Source organism: Microtus oregoni, unplaced genomic scaffold (assembly GCF_018167655.1).
Source record: "Microtus oregoni isolate MIOR12 unplaced genomic scaffold, Mior012 000035F_ref0000213, whole genome shotgun sequence".
Classification (NCBI taxonomy): Eukaryota; Metazoa; Chordata; class Mammalia; order Rodentia; family Cricetidae; genus Microtus; species Microtus oregoni.
Window position 1 is genome coordinate 25,353,230 of NW_024543094.1, and position 24,300 is coordinate 25,377,529.

Genomic DNA, 24,300 nt, shown 5'->3' on the forward strand with positions numbered 1-24,300 from the left:
AACCACCCACAACTAAAAGATAACCTTTGGCAAGATTTTACCAATCAGGTTCTGTGTTTCTTGTAATTGGCTGGATTATTAGATGAACTTCCTAAAGAACACACATATTTCTTTGTAATCTTAATAATAAAAATACCTGGCATTTATAGCATGTTAACATTGATTAAAAATATTTCTCAGCTATTTTTTCTCACCACCCTATTAAGTCTATGCAATCTACAATGTTAAGTTGTTTTCTAATTTGATATGTCAGGGACCATAGCCCCAAAATGACAAACAAGACAACGTAAACATTAGCAATATATTTTCTTACATTTCCGGCCAAAGACTGAAAATCAATGTATAGACAGATGTGGTTTCATCTGAGGCTTCTGTCATTAACTTGCTTATATCCCCACCTGAGCTTTCTTCTGTTTGAAACCCCACCATACTTTCCTGTGTTCAAACTGCCCTTCTTATGAGGAAGCCATTCACATTCCAGTGCTACAGTTCTTAAGTTCTCTTGGATTCTTGATGGCTTCGTCTTTATCCTTGGGGAAATTTTGATCCACTCAGTTCATTCTGCAGCTGCATTTAATCTTGGCCCTTCTGATAATCGATTTATTACTGAAGGTTTTATCGGAACACTTGTGCTATTCTTCATAACCTATGAAAAAAAATCTCGTGTGTGTGTGTGTGTGTGTGTGTGTGTGTTTGTACTTGCTGAATTTAATTGACACCCAATGTAGATGCAAGGAATTAGTTATAATTCTTTGTTTCCCAAAAGTATTTGGATACATCTCTGTATGTTGGTCAAACTTATTTCAATAATAATAGTACATACATTCCAGTTCGTGAGACAAACCAATAAATACCTTTCTTCTGGCAGTGACTGTACACTCTTAATGACCTCTAATTCTATGTTATTCTATTGTCAAAGAGGAACTATGACTTTGGTGGTCTTATGTTTTTGATATACTCTTTTTTTATTATTTGTTGGTGGAGGTAAAAGTTGTAATAGTCTCAGGAAGGATTGCCTCATTCATATGATTCCATTGCTCAACTTGGAAATCCCTGAGCTTGAACACTTCCACAGGATTTACCTGCCCAGTATTTCCAGATACAAATGTTATCTTCATCTGCACTTCATCCAAGTTGCTAAAACAGCATGCTTGCAACCTCTTGATTCATTATTAGCTTGTAACAAAGGCATTATTTCTTTGAGTGCTTCCATAATTCTGCTGGAAAAGACTGCCCCTTTTTGGTTGTTGCTGATAGTGGTGATTGTTTCTTACACCTGTGATTATTCAAAAGCCTCAGTTCTATTTGTGTGTTCTCATCAAACAGTTTCTGTTTGGATTTGTGTGTATTAGTAGCTGTTTCTGATTGTCCAGGACTCCTGAGAGTCAGCATTTTCCATCCCTTATATGTGTCTACATGTGTAAATATAAGACATTTTGTCCATAGCCTATTGATTTGATGTACTATATTGAATGATTACTGAATTTTTACTGATATAACATGCTTGTAATCAATTCTTTGTTCACGACATTGAATTACTCTTTATATATTGTTAGATTTGATTTGTTAATAGCTTTGAAGTATTTTTCTTCTTAATGTTCTTGAGAGATATTAATGTACAGTTTCATTTCTAATACTAGTTTGGGTTTGTGTATTATTTGGAATGTTATCAATCTATTCACACTTTTAACAGGCAAATTCATATTTATTGCGGATTTTTCTCTTTGTGAGTTCTGATTCATGTGTGTTTCAAGGAATTGGCCCATTCATTACATCTAGAGGTAGATAAGCTTCTGTTCTGCCAAGTCCTGCAGCTGCTCAGTACCAAATAAACACACAGAGCTTTATACTTATCCCTAATTTCCTGTAATTATAAAATACACCCCTGCCCCCACACCCCACACAATTTTGTACTTTATCCTGTAAATGCCGATGGCTGAAGTTTGAGTTATTTTGAAACATCATTTGGTTTCTTCTGAAACTTCTTTGCTCTAAGTGTTATCTCTCCGTTATCATCTTCTGGTTTAATTCTACCGTGGTCTGAGAGCCAGATCACTTCCATTCATTTAACTAGGCTACCATGTGGGTTGTTTTTTTCCAGAATGCCACCAATTTCAGTGATTTTGATGTGTAAGCTTGAGAAGAATGTATCTTCCTCCTTTGCTGATTGAAGCATTGTATAAATGTAAATGAGACCCAGTTGATTGATGTTCTTCACTTCAAACATGTCTTGACTGCTTTGTTCCTTCTGATCTGTCAATCACTGCTAAAGAAAGCTATGATAATAGATTCATTTCCTTTCTCCTTTAGATATATTTACTTTTTGTCTCAAGTATTTGATAACGCTTTTTTTAGGCACACATACATTGAGGATGTGTATGTAATTTAGGAAACTTTTATAATTCCATCTCAATTCACTAGGGCCACAATAGCAAAGACTTTAGAAAGAGTAATTTATAAATAGAAAAAAAATATTTCTAGTCTGTCCTTACATGAGAACACCTCCCAGAAATCTCCCTCAGGCTTCCTTCATTCAGGTACTAATCAAATTGAGGAGGACAGTCCCTGAGATCTGATCACTTCCTGAAGGTGGCACATTTGAATAACATCACCTTGGGACTTCGCGAAAGCCTTGAATCTACAGTAAGGGCTTTATTATCCCTGTTAAGTTTTCTTTCTCCAAAGCCTGTTTTGCCCAACATTATACAGCATTTCCACATTTGTTATAGTTAGTGTCATCTCTATATACTGTTCTTCATCCCACTGATTTTCAACTAGTTATGCCTTGATATTTAACTGGGTCCCTTCAAAGAAGCATACACTCAGATCTTAACTTTTAGTGGGCCCTGGAAATACGTTCTTTCAGTTGCTCTATTTGCATTTAAAGTAGGCATTGATACATGAATAAATAGCTGCTGTAATTGCTGCTTGCCTCCCCACCCCACCCTCGCCATTATATTATCACTTATGCTATTTTGCTAGGTTGAAATTCTTTGGTCTCTTCGTCTATCAATGGCTGTTTTTCAAACTAACTCTAGTTTTCTCATGAGTTGTCAGTGTACATGGAAAATGAATCTAAGGTCACTTTCAAATAATGCTGTGCAGTTTCCTGGAGAATCCAAGTACACTAGAATAGAATACTCTCAACTTGCCCTAAATTTCTTTTGTAACAATCATTGATTTCTCATACCCAAAAGCTAAAACAAGAGAATAATATTCTTATTATTTTTGCATCAAATTATCTGAATAAATAACATAAGAAGAGCAACATCAACAAAACAACTCAAGTTTTAAATCTGTTTCTTCTATAACAGTCTTACTTTATATAAATCTAGTATTTGGACCTGTATTAGTTCCCCTGTGTCTGAAAAAAATCCTCCTAACTTTATTTGCAAATTAGGTCTATGAAATTTTTTCTCAATGTTTTACTCATCTGGAGAAGGGTTTAATATCCTTTGATAATAACTTGACTTGATGAAGAATTTTAAATAGGGATTTTTTTTCCTTTTAGCATTTAAAACTTCTTCATATTCTTTGGCACAGCACACTTTTGACTTGAATAAGCAAGTCTCTGAAAAGAAGCCTCAAGTATTCTCATACTTCCTCATCTATAATTGAGAAATATTTTTCCCAGTAGGGCTTCTTCAAGTTTTTTTCTCTTTGTCTTTATTTTTGCATCTCTGGAGTTTAAATATTTAGGTGTAGTAATAAACAACTATGCTACTCTTTGTCTTACTGGATGCTCTCAGGTCATCCCAGATCTTTGCTTTGATATCTCGTAACCAGGTTTTGTTTTGTCCTTGTACTCTGTGGCCAGAAGTTGCTATTCAGTCTTTCTTCCACCTCCTCCCACCCCACTCTCTGTCCTTTTTTTATTTAGAAGTTGTTTTCTCTGTATCTCCGGGATCTGTGAAGAGTTGCTCATTTTCTCTGTGTTCAGATGACTTTCTTGTTTGTAAGGAGTTGAGGGTGATTTCAAAGCCCCTTGTATATTACACCCAACAGCATAGTTCTGTGCTTTGTGAATTTATAATTATTAGATTTCTGTTTCTGCAACTCCAGAGTTCAAGATAGAAGTTAATAGTCCTACTGTATACCCATACACCAATTAAGGTTCATCGAACATAAAATATTCAAATGGTTTAAACTTTTATTAATATTGACTGCATTGTTGTTGTTTTTATATTTTATTAACTTATGTTAACCTCTATTAAGTTCTTAGTTTCAAGATAAATTTACATATTTACTATTCTGAATTTTTTCTTTTCATCAAATGAGATTGGAGTATTTTTTTTTAAATTATGCACTTCTAAGGATGAAACTGAGTCTCAGTCTTCTACTATGACCTGTCTGTGGTGATTAAACACAGAATCACTGAGAGCTGCTGGGACTAAGATGGAATCACACTCTCTTCTCACTCATGCTTTGCCTATACTACTTTTCATGAGTTAAATGCTTAATGAAACAAGCAAAGTGTTCCTGATATCCCACGGTGTCCACTCCTGGAATCCGAGTCAACACAGAGACCTTCCTGCTGTGCTGCAGGGATATGGAGCTTCTGTGAGATGCAACAATGGAATTCAGGGAAAGCTATGCAGTTTGTCTCTGCCTTTACCCATGCAACCTGGATGCATGATTGTCGCTAAAGCAGCACATTCTTCTGTAGTCTCAGCATGAATGCTCAGACTTGTATAGCTTCTATACAAGTCACTAAATTTTCTTCATATAATTAAATATTGTGGAGTTGATTTGTCAAAAACCTTAACCATAACATTATAATAAATTAATGTTATGCTTTCTTCATTACATGGGTCAGTATTTTTGCTTTAATCTTTAATGCTGAATATTAATATTCAGCATTAAAGATTTTCTATTGTAATAGTAAAGATTTTGTATATATTATTATGATTGCTAAATGACTTAAATAATCCAAATCAACTTCATTGAGGATGATCAAATCTACCTTTAACATCCAACCATAACAAAGTTGTTTTCTCTGGTTATTGTTTTAGGTGTATATTATCGAAGAATCAGGACTAAACATCTTGATGTGGTCCATAATGCAAAACAAAGACACTGGATGGACCTATGCACATGTACCTCTCTCTAGTAATAGTCCGTTCAAGGTGGTGTTTGAAGCTGACTTAGGTGGAAAGGAAGACATCTTTATTGCTCTTGATGATATCACTTTTACCCCTGAATGTGCTTCTGGAGGTAAGTGATCCCTTCAGAAAATAGGTATAAATATTGAATTCATATCTAAATATACAGTAATTGGGAGATGCAGGGGAATTGCATTTACTTCTGAATGAAGTCCTGCTCCCAAGTGTTGAATATATAAGTCCACATGTCAAGAGGTAGTCTCTCTGCCCATGAACTTTGTCATAAAATTTTCATGACTTTGGGGCAGCAAATTAGCACTGCACTAAAGCAGCTTCAGAAAGTCCAAGGGAACATCCTTCAATTGCTACGGCATCACTGCCTACTTTTCTATTCCAGACTTATCGTAACTGGCCAAGGCAAAGGTGTATCTGGTGCTGCCACCCTGCACTTTCTCCACATCCATTTCATCCATTCTCCTCACTTTGTCAGCCTTTCCCTTCCCCAGGCTGCTTCCTTTTTTTATTTGTGTCAAACAACCTAGAACAGTCTCTGTATTTCAGCAGGAAAACACAAACATTATCAGGGCCCCCTATAACTGACACCTGAATATTTAGGATGTCTCCAGTTAAGTGGGAGTATTTGTTCTCTGGTATATAATCAATTAATAATAGATGGAAATAATGTTATTTTAAAATGTGTTCTGTGACTAGGAAGTTGCCTTGGTGGTTAAATGCTTGCTGCACAATCAAGGAGACTGGAGTTCAGCTCCCTAGAACCCATGCAATTGCCAGGTGGGCATGGTAATCCACCTGCAGATCTAGTCTGGGGAGCAGAGGCAGAAAATTCCCAGAGCAGAGCTGGCTTGAAAACTAACCATTTTGGTGATCTCAGGGTTTGATCTCTGTCACTAAGGAAGCAGGAGTTCTACTGCATTGTGTAAGGTAGAAGAGTAATGGAGGATGACTTTTGAGGTGAAACTCTGGTCTCCAAATGTAATGGCACCTATGTGAACCTACACACACAAACATGCTCACATACATACAAATATGGATACATGTATATACATGTATATCTCATATACATAAAAATAAAAAAGAAAACCTTGTGGTCTTAAATTTTTGAATTTTACCCCAGATACTAACTCTAATACAGCTATTTATTATTCTTTCCAAATATAACAATTTAAGGAAACCACCAAGTCCCTTAGTTGTGATCACTTCCATTAATGCTGTTTAATTCCCTTGGTTATATTTTATTAGTATATATATATATATATATCTTAGTATTTTTGACAATAGAATTCACACTGTTGAATGCATAGTTAACAAATGATGCTGGCATAACTGAATATCAACATGTAGAAGAATGAAAATAGATCCATGTCTATCACCATGCACAAAACTCAAGTCCAAATGGATCAAAACCCTCAACATAAAGCCAAACACACTGAACCTCATAGAAGAGAAAGTGGGAAATACACTTTGAATGTATTGGCACAGAATATCACTTCCTAAATAGAACCACAATAGCTCAGACACTGAGAGAAACAATTAATAAATGGGACCTCCTGAAACTGAAAACCTTCTGTAAAGCAAGGGAAATGGTCAACAAGACAAAATGGCAGCCTACAGAATGGAAAAAGATCTTCACCAACCCCACATCAGACAGAAGACTGATCTCTGAAATATACAAAAAACTCAAGAAATTGGTCATCCAAAGAAGAAATAGTCTAATAAAAAATGGAGTACAGACCTAAACAGAGAAATCTAAAATGGCTGAAAGACACTTAAGGAGATGCTCAATATCCTTAGTCATCAGAGAAATGCAAATTAAAACAACTCTAAGGTTCCATCTTACACCTGTAAGAGTGGCCAAGATCAAAAACACTGATGACAACTTATGCTGGAGAGGTTGTGGGGTAAAGGGAACACTCCTGCATTGCTGGTGGGAATGCAAGCTGGTACAGCCCTATTGTATATCAGTATGGTGATTTCGCAGAAAATAAGGAAAAAAACCTTCCTACAGAACCAGCAGTATCACTTTTGGAGTATATACCCAAAGGATGCTCAGTTGTACCAAAAGGACAAGGACAAGTGCTCAATTATGTTCATAGCAGCACTGTTTGTAATAGCCAGATTCTGGAAACAACCTAAATGCCCCTTGACCAAAGAATGGATAATGAAAATGTGGCACATTTACACAATGGAGTATTTGACAGCAGAAAAAATAATGATATCTTGAAATCTGCAGGTAAATGGATGTATCTAGAAAACATCATATTGACTGAGGTAACCTAGACCCAGAAAGACAAATACATGTATTCACTCATAAGTGGCTTTTAGACATAAAGCAAAGAAAACCAGCCTATAATTCACAATCCTAGAGAACCTAGACAACAAAGAGGACCCTAAGAGAAACATACATAGATCAAATCTACACGGGAAGTAGAAAAAGACAAGATCTCCCGAGTAAATTGGGAGCATGGGGACCATGGGAGAGGGTTGGATGGATGGGGAGAGGCAGGGAGGGGAGCAGAGAAAGATGTATAGCTCAATAAAATCAATAAAAAAGATTTATTTTAAAAATAATAAAATAAAAAAATTAAACTTAGAAAGAAATTCAAATTGTTGTTCAGTTCCATGGTCTGTCACAATGGCTTTATCTTTCTTCAAAACTGAGGATATATAGCTTTCTGATTTTCAAAAAATGTTCCTGGGTATGCAAATGACTTCCTACTACGCTTGCTAGGAACTGCACGGAGCCCAGCACGTGTAGTGCCCTGTTCTCTGACCCTTTTCTCCGAAGCAGTCTTCCAGTCAGTCTCCTTTGTCTGTCTAGCTTTTTGCACTCATGGACGTCCTTAGAACATTTGTGTAGGAACCAGAAAAAATTTCTTTCAACTTTCTTATTTTTTTTTCCTGAATAAGCTCTTGTCCTTACCATTTTTTTTCTAAAGATAACTCTCTTACCATTCAAGACTAAATGCACAGCCCTGGTCATTTTTTTCTTAACATCTCCTAGCAGCTGTTCCATAATCATGTTCTCTGGCAATCCTACATATGTATGTATAAACAGTAAGAACTAAGAATGACTGGAAGATATATGACTGTATGTATATGTGTGTGCATACATGTGTGCATTTATGAGTGTGTGCATGTGTATGTGTGTTACTCTGATTTTTGTATCTTCAGGAATCAAAGGATATCACTCATATCTTAAGCTTAATGAAGAAAGTAGATTTGGCCTGAACATTGCTATTATTCAGATAATAATAGCAATTTGTCATCTAATATTCCCTAAATAAAGTTATTTATTAGAATTAACAACAGTGAATGTATGAGAAGCTGATTGACCCTGATGGAGTGGTAATTCTTTCTAGATGTATTATATAGTAGACTTACTGTTGAGAGGCTTATAAACATCTAATACCTGGACCATGAAACCTTAGACATCTTCTCTGTCACTTTGTGGATTACATGTGCCTCTCCATTGCTTCCTTGCAGAGGGATTCATTGCTGATTGGTCAGAAGCTTTCTAGGAATAAATTTAAGGAGTGATTCTGAAGGTACAGTTGTCAAATCTCATAGAAACATGCCCGGGAGTCTTTGGAATCACCCAATAAACCTGAAATAGCTTAATTTGAAGATCTGGAAAGAAGAAATAACTATAATATACAGTGTAATGCTAGACTCATATTTAAAATCCTTAAAGAAGTGTCCTTTTAGTGCAGGTAGAAATGTCTTTCCATGTGATTAGCACTGTAATGAAAATTTTAGAAACATACAGAGTAGGTGAATTTTCCATTGAAAAATAGCATGAGAAAAATATTCATATTATGTTGGTGAATGTGAAGGACATAACTAATACCATAGAAGACTGCGTTTCTCTTTAATAAATATAGAAAATGACAAAGAAAATATAAAACCATATTAATAATCTACAGATATCATCTGTGCTGTCTGAAGGAGTATACAAAACAATATACGACTCTGAGAAAAGAAAATGAGAATAGTATGTCTTTTTTTTTGCTATATTGTTAAATGTCTACTTGAAACAATTTTATTTCTAGTTGTGAAGAAATCTGTATGTGTCAGCAGAACTCCTCTTTCCTCTTTGCCCCTCAAAATAATCACACAGAAACTATTTTAATTACAACACTGGCCAATGACTTAGGCATATTTCTAGCTAGCTCTTACAACTTTAATTAACCCATTTCTATTAATCTGTGTATCATGAGGCTATTGCCTTCCAATAAGGTTCTAGCTTGTTCTCCTCTTTTGGCAGCTAAATGGCATCTGTCTGACTCTGCCTACTCTCTCTCTCTATCTCTTCCAGCCTGGCTATATTCTGCTCTGCTATAGGCCAAAGCAGCTTCTTTATTAACCAATGGCATTAAAACATATTCACAGCATGCACAGGGGAATCCCACATCATATATGAAATAAGTTATATGTTTAAAGATCTTTGCTTTATTTTATTACTATTTATGTATATGTGTGTGTGTGTGTGTGTGTGTGTGTGTGTGTGTGTGTGCTGTGTGGGTGGGTGGGTGGGTTGGTTGGTGGGTATGTGTGCATGGCGCTGAGGATAATGCTCAGAGCCTTGTATAGACTAGACAAATTTCCTCTTCTCTAGGCTATACCCCAGGCTCTAAATCATTGCTTTAATATTTTCTCAAAATTATTTATTAGAATTAATATAAAAAGCTATAGCATAACTTGGTTTACTTTTATTACTTTGAGTCATGTTTTCTCATTGTTATTTCAAACAATAATAACCCAGGTTTTTGAAACTTCTGAGAAATATGAAGTCTGATTAAGCCTCAGCTGTTTACTATTCAGTGAAGCATTAGACATAAGCCTTGTGGATGAACGATCCTTTATCTTTCAGTCATCTGATTTTTCTATCATTGCACATCAGAAATATCGTGTCCCATAGCAACAGGTCACCTTGAGCTTGATTTGCACCAGTAACATTCCTCCAATTGTGTTGAATTTCCAGGAGGCAGCCAAAAACTCAGAATTTTTAGACTTTCAGAAAGAGAACGGGAATTTTAATTCCTGAGAAATATTTGCTAAAACAACTCAGCAGCTGTTGGTATGAAGAAAATAAAACTTCTTTCTTACCAAGGCCAACAGTGCATGTCTGTGGCATTTAGTACCATGGAGGTTAAGACAGGAAAAATTTTAATTTTAGAGCATCTTGGGCTGCAGAATGAGAACATGTCAAAAAAGTAACAAAGAGGGTAGGCAAGACAGAGGGTGAGACAGGCTAGGAAGAAGTATGGGAAGGGAGACAGAAGAGGCAAACAATGAAAACTATTTACCAGTTCTCTTGAATAAGGGTAAATGTTTCATGTAAAAATTAATAACTGATGATTTTTAATAAATTCCTCTCCAAAATACTTGTTTTACTATGTTTTATTGACTAGAAATCCTGAGAGTGTGACACAGTGGAAATATATATATATATATCTCCTTACCTTATAACGTTATAATAAGGGATCCTGTAAATTAGTGCTTGCTATGTGAAGTGGGCAATAGATAGCTCCATTATTTCTTCCAGTATTGATTCATCTCTCAGCCCTCCACAAAGGGGAAACCAAAACTGTCCTATGCTTAGACTACTTGCTTTGTTCTTCTTCCCTCAGTTGGCACAATCCAAATATCAGTAAGACATGGCATTAACTTGGATTGCGATAATTTTCTGTTGACCTTGTAACAAACGCTACAAATTCTGAGTCTACAGGGGAATGCATTCATTTTCATAGAATACGTTTTTTAAATTATTTTTAAATTGATTCTTTGTGGATTTTGCATCACGGATCCCACTCATCTCCGCATCCCCTGACATCTGCCCTCTACCTTTGCAAACCACCCCCACAAAAATAAAAATAAGAGAAAAACCAAAAACCAAACCAAACAAAAAGAAGAAGGAGGAAGAAGAGAAGAGAAGGAGGAAGAGATCTCATTGTGGAAGCTATAGTGCGGCCCATTTATTTATTCCATTCTTGTCTTGTAAGTGCTCATTGGTCTGATTGAGACCTGTGGCTTCTGCTACGCTATGGATAATGAGCTCTCCCTGGGACTCTTCTTGCAAATCCTGTTGCTGCTTTGTTCTCATGGAGATCCTGCAGCTTTTCATCTGCAGGTCCAGCCTCTTTACATGATCCAGTAGTTCATAGATGAAGGGGATGCTGGGGTGAGCTTGCTCACAGCCTTGGTTCTGGGTCTGGGTGGTACTTGGCTGGCCAGAGTGCCAGCTTTCCTTCATCATCACCAACTGGTGAGCTCTCCAGCACTGCCTTTTCTAGCTCACTCAGTACAGCCTGCAGCAAGGAGCTGGGCCAGTTCTCCTGCTCTTGGGTTCTCAGATTTGGTTCACCCACACTCATACCCAAAGGCCTGTCTTAGTCCTAAGGATCCCTAAGCAGACAACACCTGGTGCCCTGACCTGCTGAGAGTTCAACACCCCTTAGTGGTGCCTGCCATGGTTCCCCCTGGCCTAGTCCTGTTTCATCTCAGGTGGAGGCTGTAGCCCACTGAGAATTACTGTTTCACACCTGAGTTTGAAGACCCAGCCCTTCCCCACCCTAGAAAGTGCCTACCTTGGGTGGTAGAGGTGACAAAGACAGTGATGACATAGAGACTTCAAAATGCTGCACCTGAGTGGGTCATGACACAAGCCAGGGGCAGGAGCAAGGCTCTCAGCAGACTCCTCCCCTCACTCATTACTGCCAGAGGTGAGAGAGCTGTGTCTGGGGTCAAAAGAGTGGGAGAACCAGTCCTGTCCCTCACTAGCTGTGGCATTCAAGAGAGTGGGGACCCTCACCTCCTCCTGGGCAGCACACTAGAGCTGACCCTGTTGTCTGGGGTACAGGTGAGGCAGCATTTGAGGGCATGAGAGCAGAAGAGCTAATCACCCCCCCTCAGCAATCTAGAGAAGGGAGGAGAAAAGAGAGACAGAGAGAGACAGAGACAGAGAGAGGTGATTTCTGTTTTTCTTTTCCTTCTTTGGATAAAGAGGATTTCATTTTTTACCATGATTAAGAAACATTTTAGAAGGTTGTGAGGACACAGATGTTTCCAAAACTGAGGGGAGGTTGTGTCGTATTGAGCAATGAATTATCTCATACTATTTATGATACAGTTCTATATAGTTTTTCCAAAAGTCAAATGAGTAGACCAAGACCAGAAGATACCAATGCAGGCAATTGAGGCACAGGAAGGAAACACATATCTCCACATTGGAGTTCACTGCCCTGCTGGGCTAAAAAATGTCTTTCCACAAGTCTTGGCAAGCCTTTATTGTCAATGTGACACAGCCCAGTGTCATCTTAGTAAAGATGCCAGATTGTGCAGTATGATGTACAGATTTGTAACCAGAACACTTGAGTAGCCAAGGTAAAAAGATCATGAGTTCAAGGCCTGCTAGGGCTCCATGGTAAAATCCTGTCAAAAACAAGAATGGCAAAGATCCACGGATCTTTATTTCTCAATGGGTAAGAGGCCAGACATTTGGGTTCCAGGTATCCTTAGAACTAGGCTCTCTTTGAAGGCTCCATTGAAGGGGTTGCACAGGTCAAGGTCAATGGGCATGTCCATAAAGGACAGTCTTGACTACTAATTGATGTATCAAGGCACAGCTTCCTCAGTGTGGTTCTATGCTGTAGAAGACACCTGATGAGTACAGAATAGTGAGCCAGCACGAAGTACTCCTCCACGGGTCCTGCCTTCAGGTGCCTGCCTTGAGGGCCAGTTCTGACTTTTCTCAATGATGTGTCTTGATCTGAAAGTGTAAGTTAAATAAACCGTCCCCATCCCAAGTCATTTTTGGTTAGATTTTTTTTTCACTTTGTTTATTGTATGTATGCTTTGTATAGTTTTCATTACAGCAGATTTAGAACAAAACTAAAGTACCCCAAACCTATGCCCATTTTAGAACCTCCAATCTTAATTAGAAATGAGGTTTTAAAGACATAGTTAAAGTGAAACCTTGGATGATCTCAAACTGGATTATGGGACACCCTTTAAACTAATGTAGATGGTGTGCTTATTAGAAGAGTCACATGGAGATAGACACATGGAATTCTATATGCTGAAATAGGTAGAGATTAAAAGTAATCCATTTGCAAGCAATAATTTACCTGGATTCTTAGTAAAACAACAATGTAATAAAAAAAGAAGAACCGGCTTCTTCCATGGAGACTTCAAAGGGAACCTACCTCTGAGAAGGACTTGAGCTCAAATGTTTGATCTCTGGAACTATTGGTACATAAAGATCTGTGGATTTTTGTTGTTTTTGACAGGGTTTTACAATGGAGCCCTAGCAGGCCTTGAGCTGATGACCTTTTTGCCTCGGCCTCTCAAGTGTTCTGGTTACAAATATGTGTCACCATACTGCAATATTTGTAATTTAAACCACCCAGACTGTGCTGCTTTGGTGTGCCCACCCTAAGAACCCAATGTTGCTAGATTCTATCAATGTACACATTAAAAATCAAGCCCTGGGTTCAAATTTTCAGTCCACCAATTAACTGCCCAATGGGCTTGAGTTTTTCACCCATGAAAAAATAACAATCAGGACTTAAGATGTTGCCTCTCTGAAACATTTGCATTAGCCATTTCAATGGGTAAATGAGAAATGCTATTTTTAAGCCTGAGAACAACTCTTATGTGACACTACATATGAAGTCATCCACTGATTAATACCCTCACCAGAACATGCTGTCTGATGTCCTATCCACTACATAAGCACAGTGGACATCAAGCTCTGCTGATGGCTTCCAAAAGCTCAGAAGGCTATCTTCGGTGACTACCATGGACATTTTATTCTCCTTCTAAATTATTTTTGTTAAATAGAAAGAAAATAGACCTTCCAAAACCTAAGACAGATTCCGAAGGAAATAAATATTGACCCAGGGTATCCCTTTTATCTTGACTTGCTAAATCTAAATTATTGGCAACTATCAAGGTGCTAAAAAAAATAAGAGAGAACTTAGAGTAATTCAAGGCAACAGGAAGCTAGGAAATTTCGTGGGGGTGTTTGTAAATTTGTTTTAATTTTGGTTTTATAACTGTTGAAAAATAACTTTCTTTCCATTCCTGAATGGAGGCCACATTCTTCTTTCCTGCTGTACTTTTCACATGAATCCATTGGACTTGAAGATAAGAAAGCAAGAACCAGAAACTTTGGTTAGAAGTGAGAGTCATGCAAGTTAAAGGGGCCAAACTTCTATCCTTTGCTCCACTGCCTTTTGGGAAGTCACGTTACTTGATCTTTCTTCCCTGCTGGGCATTAGACAGGAAGGAATTAGTCAGATAAGGGTGAGAAATCCAAATTACACCATTCATTTTAAGATGAGGTCAATTTATGAGACACTAGCTGATGCAAAACTATAAAATTGATTCATACATTCAAATTGTTTTAAATAAATTTAATTTTAACTGCAATTCCTACTATATACATATTCTTTCTACTGACTTAAACTTTATATGATTCTCAAACAGTCTTAAAGCCAAAGATCACTTGTTACTGCTATATTGAAAACAAACAAAATGGCGTAATGGCGATGGGGATATTTTAATACAGCAAAGATAAACTGTCAAACAACAAACTATGTTAAATTACACCTCAACACATAAGGGAATTACAAACTTAAAAGCTAGGGATTCTAAAATAGAATGAACTTCCCCTGGAGAGGATTAAGGATACTTACTTCTTGAAGAAGCAAGCTTTGGCTTTGCCCTTGAAATCAAAGGATTTTCACAAGAGGGGATAAAGGACAAGGAGTTCTTGGCCAGGTATTCATTAGGGCTAAAGTTATGGAGATAGGAGAGCTAGAAAAAAAAAAAAAAAAAAACAAGAGGCCTACTTTGAAGGGATCATTTTTATAGACATAGATAACAAAGTATTTGTGTTAAAGGGTAAGAAACAAATTTAGTAGTTGGCTGGAAACTTTCAGTAATTTTCTTCTACTGGATATTATATGAGTTTATACATTTGATGGCTTTTACTGTTGTTTTCTCTTCCCATTTGTCATTCAAATATAGTGTGTTTATTGTTGGCAATGCACATTATCATTTGGTCTAAATGTTACATCATTTTCAAGAGTGATTCCAAAAATAAGAAGACAAGATGCATAGCCAAAAATAAAGTAGTGTGGAAATCAATATGCTAGTTTAAGTGGTGAGACTCTCATACATGACTACCAATTTAGGATTAGCCAATTGTGTGCTTCCATCTGGCACTTTTTTGTTTTGAAAAAGTAAATACAGAGACTATTAGAGAATATGACTAGTGATGTCAAGGTATAGAAAGCCGTGCCTTTCTGAGAATGGTAACCTCATATAATCCTTAGTTATTCTTTTGACTTGGGTTTCTTTTTATTGTATAAAATATTCTTTCAATTTTTGTGGTAGTAAAAATGAGAGATTTGCATTTCTGGAACTTACAATATAATTAGTACTAGAAAACATATGTGTGTGTGTGTGTGTGTGTGTGTGTGTGTGTGTGCGTGTTTATATGAATAGTTTCAGAGAATCTAAAAAGTCATGATAAAACAATGAAATGAAACCAAGAGGAATTAAATAAAAACCTAGAGAATTTGTTCATCAGCATATTCAGAGTAAAGAAAAAGAGAGTAAAAATGAAAATGATAGGTCTTAAAATGGGTACTTAGATAAACATAGAAAGGCACTGAAAAGTTGATGACATTTCCCTGTAGTTATTAATCGTCAGAAAATGTTGGAGTAATTAGGCAAAGGAACAAAATGTACAATAACTACCCTTACCCTGGAATAAGTTTTCATTGACAACCTCTCAATCCATAATGGTAGACAGATGAATACTCTGAAAAATTAAGTTAGTATTTGTATACATTATAAAGGGACCTTGGAGAAATATTAACACAGTCCAAAAATTCAAAGTTATCTCAATTCATGATGTTTTATAAATTATAGTTAAAAATCATTATATCCCTCACAAAATTGTTTACAATATTTTTAATGTTGAGATAATATCCTCAAAATAATAACCAATTTATAAAGGATTTTCTGTATGTTACAATAAGTATCCATGCTAAGTCACCAAGAATGGTCATATTTACAAATAGATTAATTTTTGACTTTTGGTTAGATTTTCTTGGGTGTATTTTCCTTTCAACTCATTCAATGTTGCTTTCACTAAACATATTTGTCATAAAGATAACACTCATCAGATTATCCTTGGGCATCATGAGTCTGTAAAGAGCATCATTGAAACTCATGACAATGCCCCACTGAGTGTCATTGTGCAGTAATTTTTTCTGTGAAGAATATGTTCTATTGCTATCTAGACAAAACACAGCATTCTCAGAAGGACGAAGAGATAGTCATTATGCTGGGCACTCAAACAACCTGCAAAGCACAAAATGAAGTGGAAGGTGGAAATCAGAGGAAAGTTTGTTAACTAGAGAAGCTGAAGTTCGTGACAGTTACTAAACCTCTTTTCACAGGAACATTACTTTATTTCTAAAAGATCTTTTTATTTTTTAATCTCTAAGACCTTTTTAGAAAAGAAATCTGGTATATAAAAGAACTCTCACATATAGATGACTAGAGAGACGGTTCAATGGTTAAGATCACTGACTGCTCTTCTAGAGGAACAGGTTTAACTTCCAGCATATACATGGCAGCTCACAACTGTCAGTAACCTCATTTGCAGAGAACTTACTGCCCCTTCTGCCTACCATGAGCACTAGACATGCATGTGGTGCATAGACATGCATGAGGCAGATACACTCATACATATAAAAAAATTAAAAACCTCACAAATGACATTGTTTGTCAAAGCTATTTATGAAAAATTCCAAATTGTCCTAGAACAACTGGTAGAGTTCCCAGAATCTATATAACAAATTATCACTTCGTTTTATTTAACTATAAGGGGAGTATAGAGTAATAGAGATTTCTGAAGATATATATCTTCTCTGTCTATTATTATTACAGCATATTCAGTCAATGGGAATAGTTCATTAGGCAATGCATATCTAGTACTTAAGGCTTTGAATAGAGAACTATATATTGAACTCATGCCCTCAACTCTATCTGGGTAATGAGATGCCACTATTTTCTCAAAGGAAAGGAAAACATTTTCTCTCTCCAGTTTGGTTTTTCCAAATTCTGTATAAAAATCAAAGCTTTGATGAGCAAAGATGCATTCAGGTGCTAATGTAGGAAAGGAATTGCAGTCTCCTGATGATACTGTATAGTTTTAGGAGATTCGATTTTGATTCAGAGTGCCTATTCTTAATGTTAACTCATACAGTAAAGAACTAAAGTCTACAGAGGGTTTAAGTCCATTTGCTGTTGAAGCACAGGATAGGTGATAGTCATATGCTTCCAACAGAGTCAAAAGAATGGCCTCTTATATACAGTTTCAAGAGAAATCTTATCAATTTCCACCTTTAATCTCCACTGCCAAAAACATATTTGTTAGTGACATATTAAAGGTAAATAATCTTATTGCTACATCCATGAATCAACTTTAATATATAAACAATAAATCAACTGCAACCTAGTAAAGATTATTGTATGTATTAATACGGGCAGCGGGCCTGCTTTTCATCCTGCCCGGCTCCCACACAGCTAGCTTTACACCAGAAATAACAACACACAAACTGTATTCATTTAAACACTGCTTGGCCCTTTAGCTCTAGCCCTTACAGGCTAATTCTCACATCCCGATCAACCCATCTCTAATAATCTGTGAGCACTGGTCTTACCAGGAAAGGTTCAGCATGTCTAACCTGGCGCCTTGCTTCATCGCGTGTGTCTGCCCGGGAGAGCAGAGCATGGCATCTCTCTGAGGCGTCTGCTCCGGAGAGGAGAGCTGTGGAGTCTGAGCTCACTTCCTCTTCCTCCCAGTGTTCTGTTCTATTTACTCCTCTCACCTATTTCTAACCAATGAGAGCCAAGCAGTTTCTTTTTATTTAACCAATGACCTTCCTCCATCAATTGTATAATTATAATAGCTGATTTCAAAGCACTAGAAATCTGTGATCCTCCTTTTGAGAAACATTATAGCTTATAAGCTGTGAGTTTTGTTGGGGTAATTCTTTTCTCTTTTTACCTGCCATTAGGACAATGTGATACCTTTGGCATATCATAGCTTGAAAACACCCTTAATTCATATAATATATAGTATCATGTCAAAATAAATCAACATTCCTCAGCACGTTCTCTCTCTCTCTTTGTGTGTGTGTGTATGTGCATATAACTGTCTCTGTCTAACTTTTTACTCTGTCACACACATACATGCACACATGCCCACAAACATTTCTGAGTAATCTCTCTCTATTGCTTTCTTTAAACCTGTCTATTTTAATTGTACTCCATGAGATACAAAAAAATAAAAACCCACTGTCAACATAGAATATACTCTCTTCCTAATGTAAGTTAAATCACTGGAAGAGCATGGCATACTCTTTTGTGAAATAGCTCTCTACTGTGATGCATTTTCAAGGAAACTCATTATAGTTAATTATTGATCTGACATGGTTTCTCTTCTGCTTACACTTTCCTTGAACCTCAAAGCCATTAGTTTAATTAACCTGACTAAGCAAATTTTTTGACATAGTGAGACATGGAACAATGAACTAGACCAGAATACACTATATTTACCTGCTTCTAAGACTGGATGTCTATATTCTGAGAACTTGCAGAGATTCAGAAAATAGAGATTTAAAGAGAGATTCTCTTAAAGTAAAGCTTAACACAAATGTTGGCATTTATATTAACATCAGTATATATAAGAATGTTTTGTGGGATACAGCATATATATGTATATATTATGTAGTATAGACGTTGAAGTATTACAGCAAAAGCAAGTAGAATGCATAGAAATTTACTACACCCTCAACATAGGTTGGTTGAAAATTCAGTGTATTTTGACAAATGGATGGTTATTAGATGATATAGAGAAGCTTCCATGCTGTGACATCCCCAATGTTCTGGATCTCCCTTCCTTCTTATCTGCCTACCTCTAGCACTCCCAGAACTCACTGTTTCCACGGTCTTGCCTTTTTCTGAAATTCGTGTAGTTGAAACTGTGCATGTAGGGTTTTCAATGTGTAAAAATGGAGCAGTTGTTACAACGTGAAATGAGAAATGCTAATTTAAATAACTGTATGATTCCATAAATTATATTCCATAATCAATTTATTAAAATTTCAACTTTAGAAACATTTCCTAATAGTGAAAATTTCTTGAAATACGTATGCAAAATACTACACTCAGGTCTAAAGGTAAACAAAGTGTTTCTTACAGGAATCTTAATTTTATTTGAACACTGATAAATTTCATTTATCTCAAAAGCAGAGAGGAGATATTCTGTACTAAAACACAGAATTTACATTAGGATAAAACAAGATACTTAAAAGAAATATTGAGCTAACAGAGGAGTGCCTCCAGCTCAGAGCATACCTAGACTCCCACGGGAAATGAAACTTCATGTTCTTCCTGGATCAAAAATATCTCAGTAGAAAAGTTGAGAAGGAATTCAGAGGAGGTTTAATTTTGAACAAGAAATGTGTTGGTAGTTGGCTATGCTTTAGATCAGGGTCCCCAGGAGGCTAACTCAGGAGACATATTCCTGCTGAGATACTTCATTGGAGAAATCTCCCAGGAAATTCTCCCCACAGATAAACAAAGGAGAGAAAACTGATGGTGAGAGAGTTTGATTGGGGTCCAGCTGAGTTCTTGTTTGACAGGTGACTTGTGACAAGGCTGTGGTGGGCCCCTAAGTTCATTAGCCCTTCAAGGCATCAGCATAGGTCCATATCTAGGAGTGAGGCACTGCAAAGTTTCCCCTTTCACATTGCATGCTCATTGTTCCACCCACCATTAACACACTTTAATTAGGTTTATTTCCTTTTATTTATTTTTGGGGTGTCTGTGCTTGAGTATATGTGTGATCTTGCTCCATTGCACATGTGAAGATTAAAACACAACTTGAGAGTTGTTTCTTTCCTTTTGTCCCTCGGTTCTGTTGATCAAACTCAGCTCCTCAGGCTCAGCAGCAAGTATTCACTTCACACCTCTGCTGAGTCTTTTCATCATCCCCAGTGACGCCCCCTTTAAAGACTGTAGCTTCTGAGAGTAGTTAAGGCATATTTTATCAGATTTATATATTTTATACAATTACTATTTCATATTTAGAAGTTAGTTTATTTAGGTTAGGAATTCTTTAATAATTATACAACAGTCAGGCATGCCCTGGGATGATTCAATACAGGACATAGACAAAGAAAAAGTACCACATCATAGACACGCCTGCTCTATTTTTCAGGTCCGGCCTTACCACAGCCATCATTGTGTGAAGAAGACCAGTTTGCTTGTTTCTACAACACCCAGTGTGTCCCTGCCACAGAGAAGTGTGATGGACAGGAAGACTGTAACGATGGATCTGATGAAATAGGTTGCTCTTCCAGCCCCTCTCCTCAACTCTGCAGTAATACCGAATTCCAGTGCTCGGAAAGCCAGTGTATCCCGTCTCTCCTGCTTTGCGATGGAGTGGCTGACTGCCACTTTAATGAAGACGAATCCAGCTGCGGTGAGTGTTTTCACTAACTCAGTGTTCCAGGAAGAAATTCTGTTTAGAAATGATAGAGTTTGAAAGATGAAGTCAAGGTCTCCGAAATAGCCCATATCATCAATAACAGTATGTTTGTGTCTTATATAGCTAAACAAGCCATGTGGCTCTTGCTTTCCATTTCTGGAAAGGCTCCGTTTGTGGTTACACCAATTTCTGTTAGCCTCTTCTTTCTCATCTGTTTAACTCTAGCTCATTTTCATTATGTTATGTTTTTAACACATTTTGGAAGTGCATTAAAGTATTGCAGTTACAATTTATTTTTATCTTAAATGTTAAGAAAGTTATTCCAAATCAAGGCCTATAGACAAAGAATTGATTAAAGCACGTACGCACGCACACACACACACACTGGTTTAGGCCTGGAAAATTCTATTAGTAGGTTTCCTATCATTAAGAGTTCCTGGTGTTTTCCTATGACTTCTCAATGACTGTGAGTGTTAGCTGTCCCTTCCTGTATTCCCTTCTTTAGCCCGCATCTTCTCTCACCCTCCCCATTTTGTACCTCTGCTTCAGTCTGCCCGTTTCTTCATCACTGTGTATTATATTCCCCTTAGGAGACTGTCTCTCTCCCAAGTCCCATACTCTATACCTAACATCTGTATTATATTCCCCTTAGGAGACTGTCTCTCTCCCAAGTCCCATACTCTATACCTAACATCTGTATTATACTTCCCCTTAGGAGACTGTCTCTCTCCCAAGTCCCATACTCTATACCTAACATCTGTATTATACTTCCCCTTAGGAGACTGTCTCTCTCCCAAGTCCCATACTCTATACCTAACATCTGTATTATATTCCCCTTAGGAGACTGTCTCTCTCCCAAGTCCCATACTCTATACCTAACATCTGTATTATACTTCCCCTTAGGAGATTGTCTCTCTCCCAAGTCCCATACTCTATACCTAACATCTGTATTATACTTCCCCTTAGGAGATTGTCTCTCTCCCAAGTCCCATACTCTATACCTAACATCTGTATTATATTCCCCTTAGGAGATTGTCTCTCTCCCAAGTCCCATACTCTATACCTAACATCTGTATTATACTTCCCCTTAGGAGACTGTCTCTCTCCCAAGTCCCATACTCTACACCTAACATCTGTATTATATTCCCCTTAGGAGACTGTCTCTCTCCCAAGTCCCATACTCTATACCTAACATCTGTATTATATTCCCCTTAGGAGACTGTCTCTCTCCCAAGTCCCATACTCTACACCTAACATCTGTATTATACTTCCCCTTAGGAGACTGTCTCTCTCCCAAGTCCCATACTCTATACCTAACATCTGTATTATACTTCCCCTTAGGAGATTGTCTCTCTCCCAAGTCCCATACTCTATACCTAACATCTGTATTATACTTCCCCTTAGGAGATTGTCTCTCTCCCAAGTCCCATACTCTATACCTAACATCTGTATTATATTCCCCTTAGGAGACTGTCTCTCTCCCAAGTCCCATACTCTATACCTAACATCTGTATTATACTTCCCCTTAGGAGACTGTCTCTCTCCCAAGTCCCATACTCTATACCTAACATCTGTATTATATTCCCCTTAGGAGACTGTCTCTCTCCCAAGTCCCATACTCTATACCTAACATCTGTATTATACTTCCCCTTAGGAGACTGTCTCTCTCCCAAGTCCCATACTCTATACCTAACATCTGTATTATATTCCCCTTAGGAGACTGTCTCTCTCCCAAGTCCCATACTCTATACCTAACATCTGTATTATACTTCCCCTTAGGAGACTGTCTCTCTCCCAAGTCCCATACTCTATACCTAACATCTGTATTATACTTCCCCTTAGGAGACTGTCTCTCTCCCAAGTCCCATACTCTATACCTAACATCTGTATTATATTCCCCTTAGGAGACTGTCTCTCTCCCAAGTCCCATACTCTATACCTAACATCTGTATTATACTTCCCCTTAGGAGACTGTCTCTCTCCCAAGTCCCATACTCTATACCTAACATCTGTATTATACTTCCCCTTAGGAGACTGTCTCTCTCCCAAGTCCCATACTCTATACCTAAAATATGTATTATATTCCCCTTAGGAGACTGTCTCTCTCCCAAGTCCCATACTCTATACCTAACATCTGTATTATATTCCCCTTAGGAGACTGTCTCTCTCCCAAGTCCCATACTCTATACCTAACATCTGTATTATATTCCCCTTAGGAGATTGTCTCTCTCCCAAGTCCCATACTCTATACCTAACATCTGTATTATATTCCCCTTAGGAGACTGATTCTCTCCCAAGTCCCATACTCTATACCTAACATCTGTATTATATTCCCCTTAGGAGACTGATTCTCTCCCAAGTCCCATACTCTATACCTAACATCTGTATTATATTCCCCTTAGGAGATTGTCTCTCTCCCAAGTCCCATACTCTATACCTAACATCTGTATTATATTCCCCTTAGGAGACTGTCTCTCTCCCAAGTCCCATACTCTATACCTAACATCTGTATTATATTCCCCTTAGGAGACTGTCTCTCTCCCAAGTCCCATACTCTACACCTAACATCTGTATTATACTTCCCCTTAGGAGACTGTCTCTCTCCCAAGTCCCATACTCTATACCTAACATCTGTATTATATTCCCCTTAGGAGACTTTCTCTCTCCCAAGTCCCATACTCTATACCTAACATCTGTATTATACTTCCCCTTAGGAGACTGTCTCTCTCCCAAGTCCCATACTCTATACCTAACATCTGTATTATATTCCCCTTAGGAGACTGTCTCTCTCCCAAGTCCCATACTCTATACCTAACATCTGTATTATACTTCCCCTTAGGAGACTGTCTCTCTCCCAAGTCCCATACTCTATACCTAACATCTGTATTATACTTCCCCTTAGGAGACTGTCTCTCCCAAGTCCCATACTCTATACCTAACATCTGTATTATATTCCCCTTAGGAGACTGTCTCTCTCCCAAGTCCCATACTCTATACCTAACATCTGTATTATACTTCCCCTTAGGAGACTGTCTCTCTCCCAAGTCCCATACTCTATACCTAACATCTGTATTATACTTCCCCTTAGGAGACTGTCTCTCTCCCAAGTCCCATACTCTATACCTAACATCTGTATTATATTCCCCTTAGGAGACTGTCTCTCTCCCAAGTCCCATACTCTATACCTAACATCTGTATTATACTTCCCCTTAGGAGACTGTCTCTCTCCCAAGTCCCATACTCTATACCTAACATCTGTATTATACTTCCCCTTAGGAGACTGTCTCTCTCCCAAGTCCCATACTCTATACCTAACATCTGTATTATATTCCCCTTAGGAGACTGTCTCTCTCCCAAGTCCCATACTCTATACCTAACATCTGTATTATATTCCCCTTAGGAGACTGTCTCTCTCCCAAGTCCCATACTCTACACCTAACATCTGTATTATACTTCCCCTTAGGAGACTGTCTCTCTCCCAAGTCCCATACTCTATACCTAACATCTGTATTATATTCCCCTTAGGAGACTGTCTCTCTCCCAAGTCCCATACTCTATACCTAACATCTGTATTATACTTCCCCTTAGGAGACTGTCTCT

General features: G+C 37.5%; 1 protein-coding gene across 1 annotated transcript in view; it reads left to right on the plus strand.

Moving 5' to 3' along the window:
* Malrd1 (MAM and LDL receptor class A domain containing 1) overlaps positions 1-24,300 on the plus strand; it is a 616,720-nt gene that overhangs the window by 473,390 nt on the left and 119,030 nt on the right. Inside the window, exons 32-33 of the mRNA XM_041630809.1 lie at positions 5,013-5,214; positions 20,431-20,694. Coding sequence (XP_041486743.1) covers positions 5,013-5,214; positions 20,431-20,694 — 466 coding nt within the window. The remainder of the gene's footprint in view (positions 1-5,012; positions 5,215-20,430; positions 20,695-24,300) is intronic.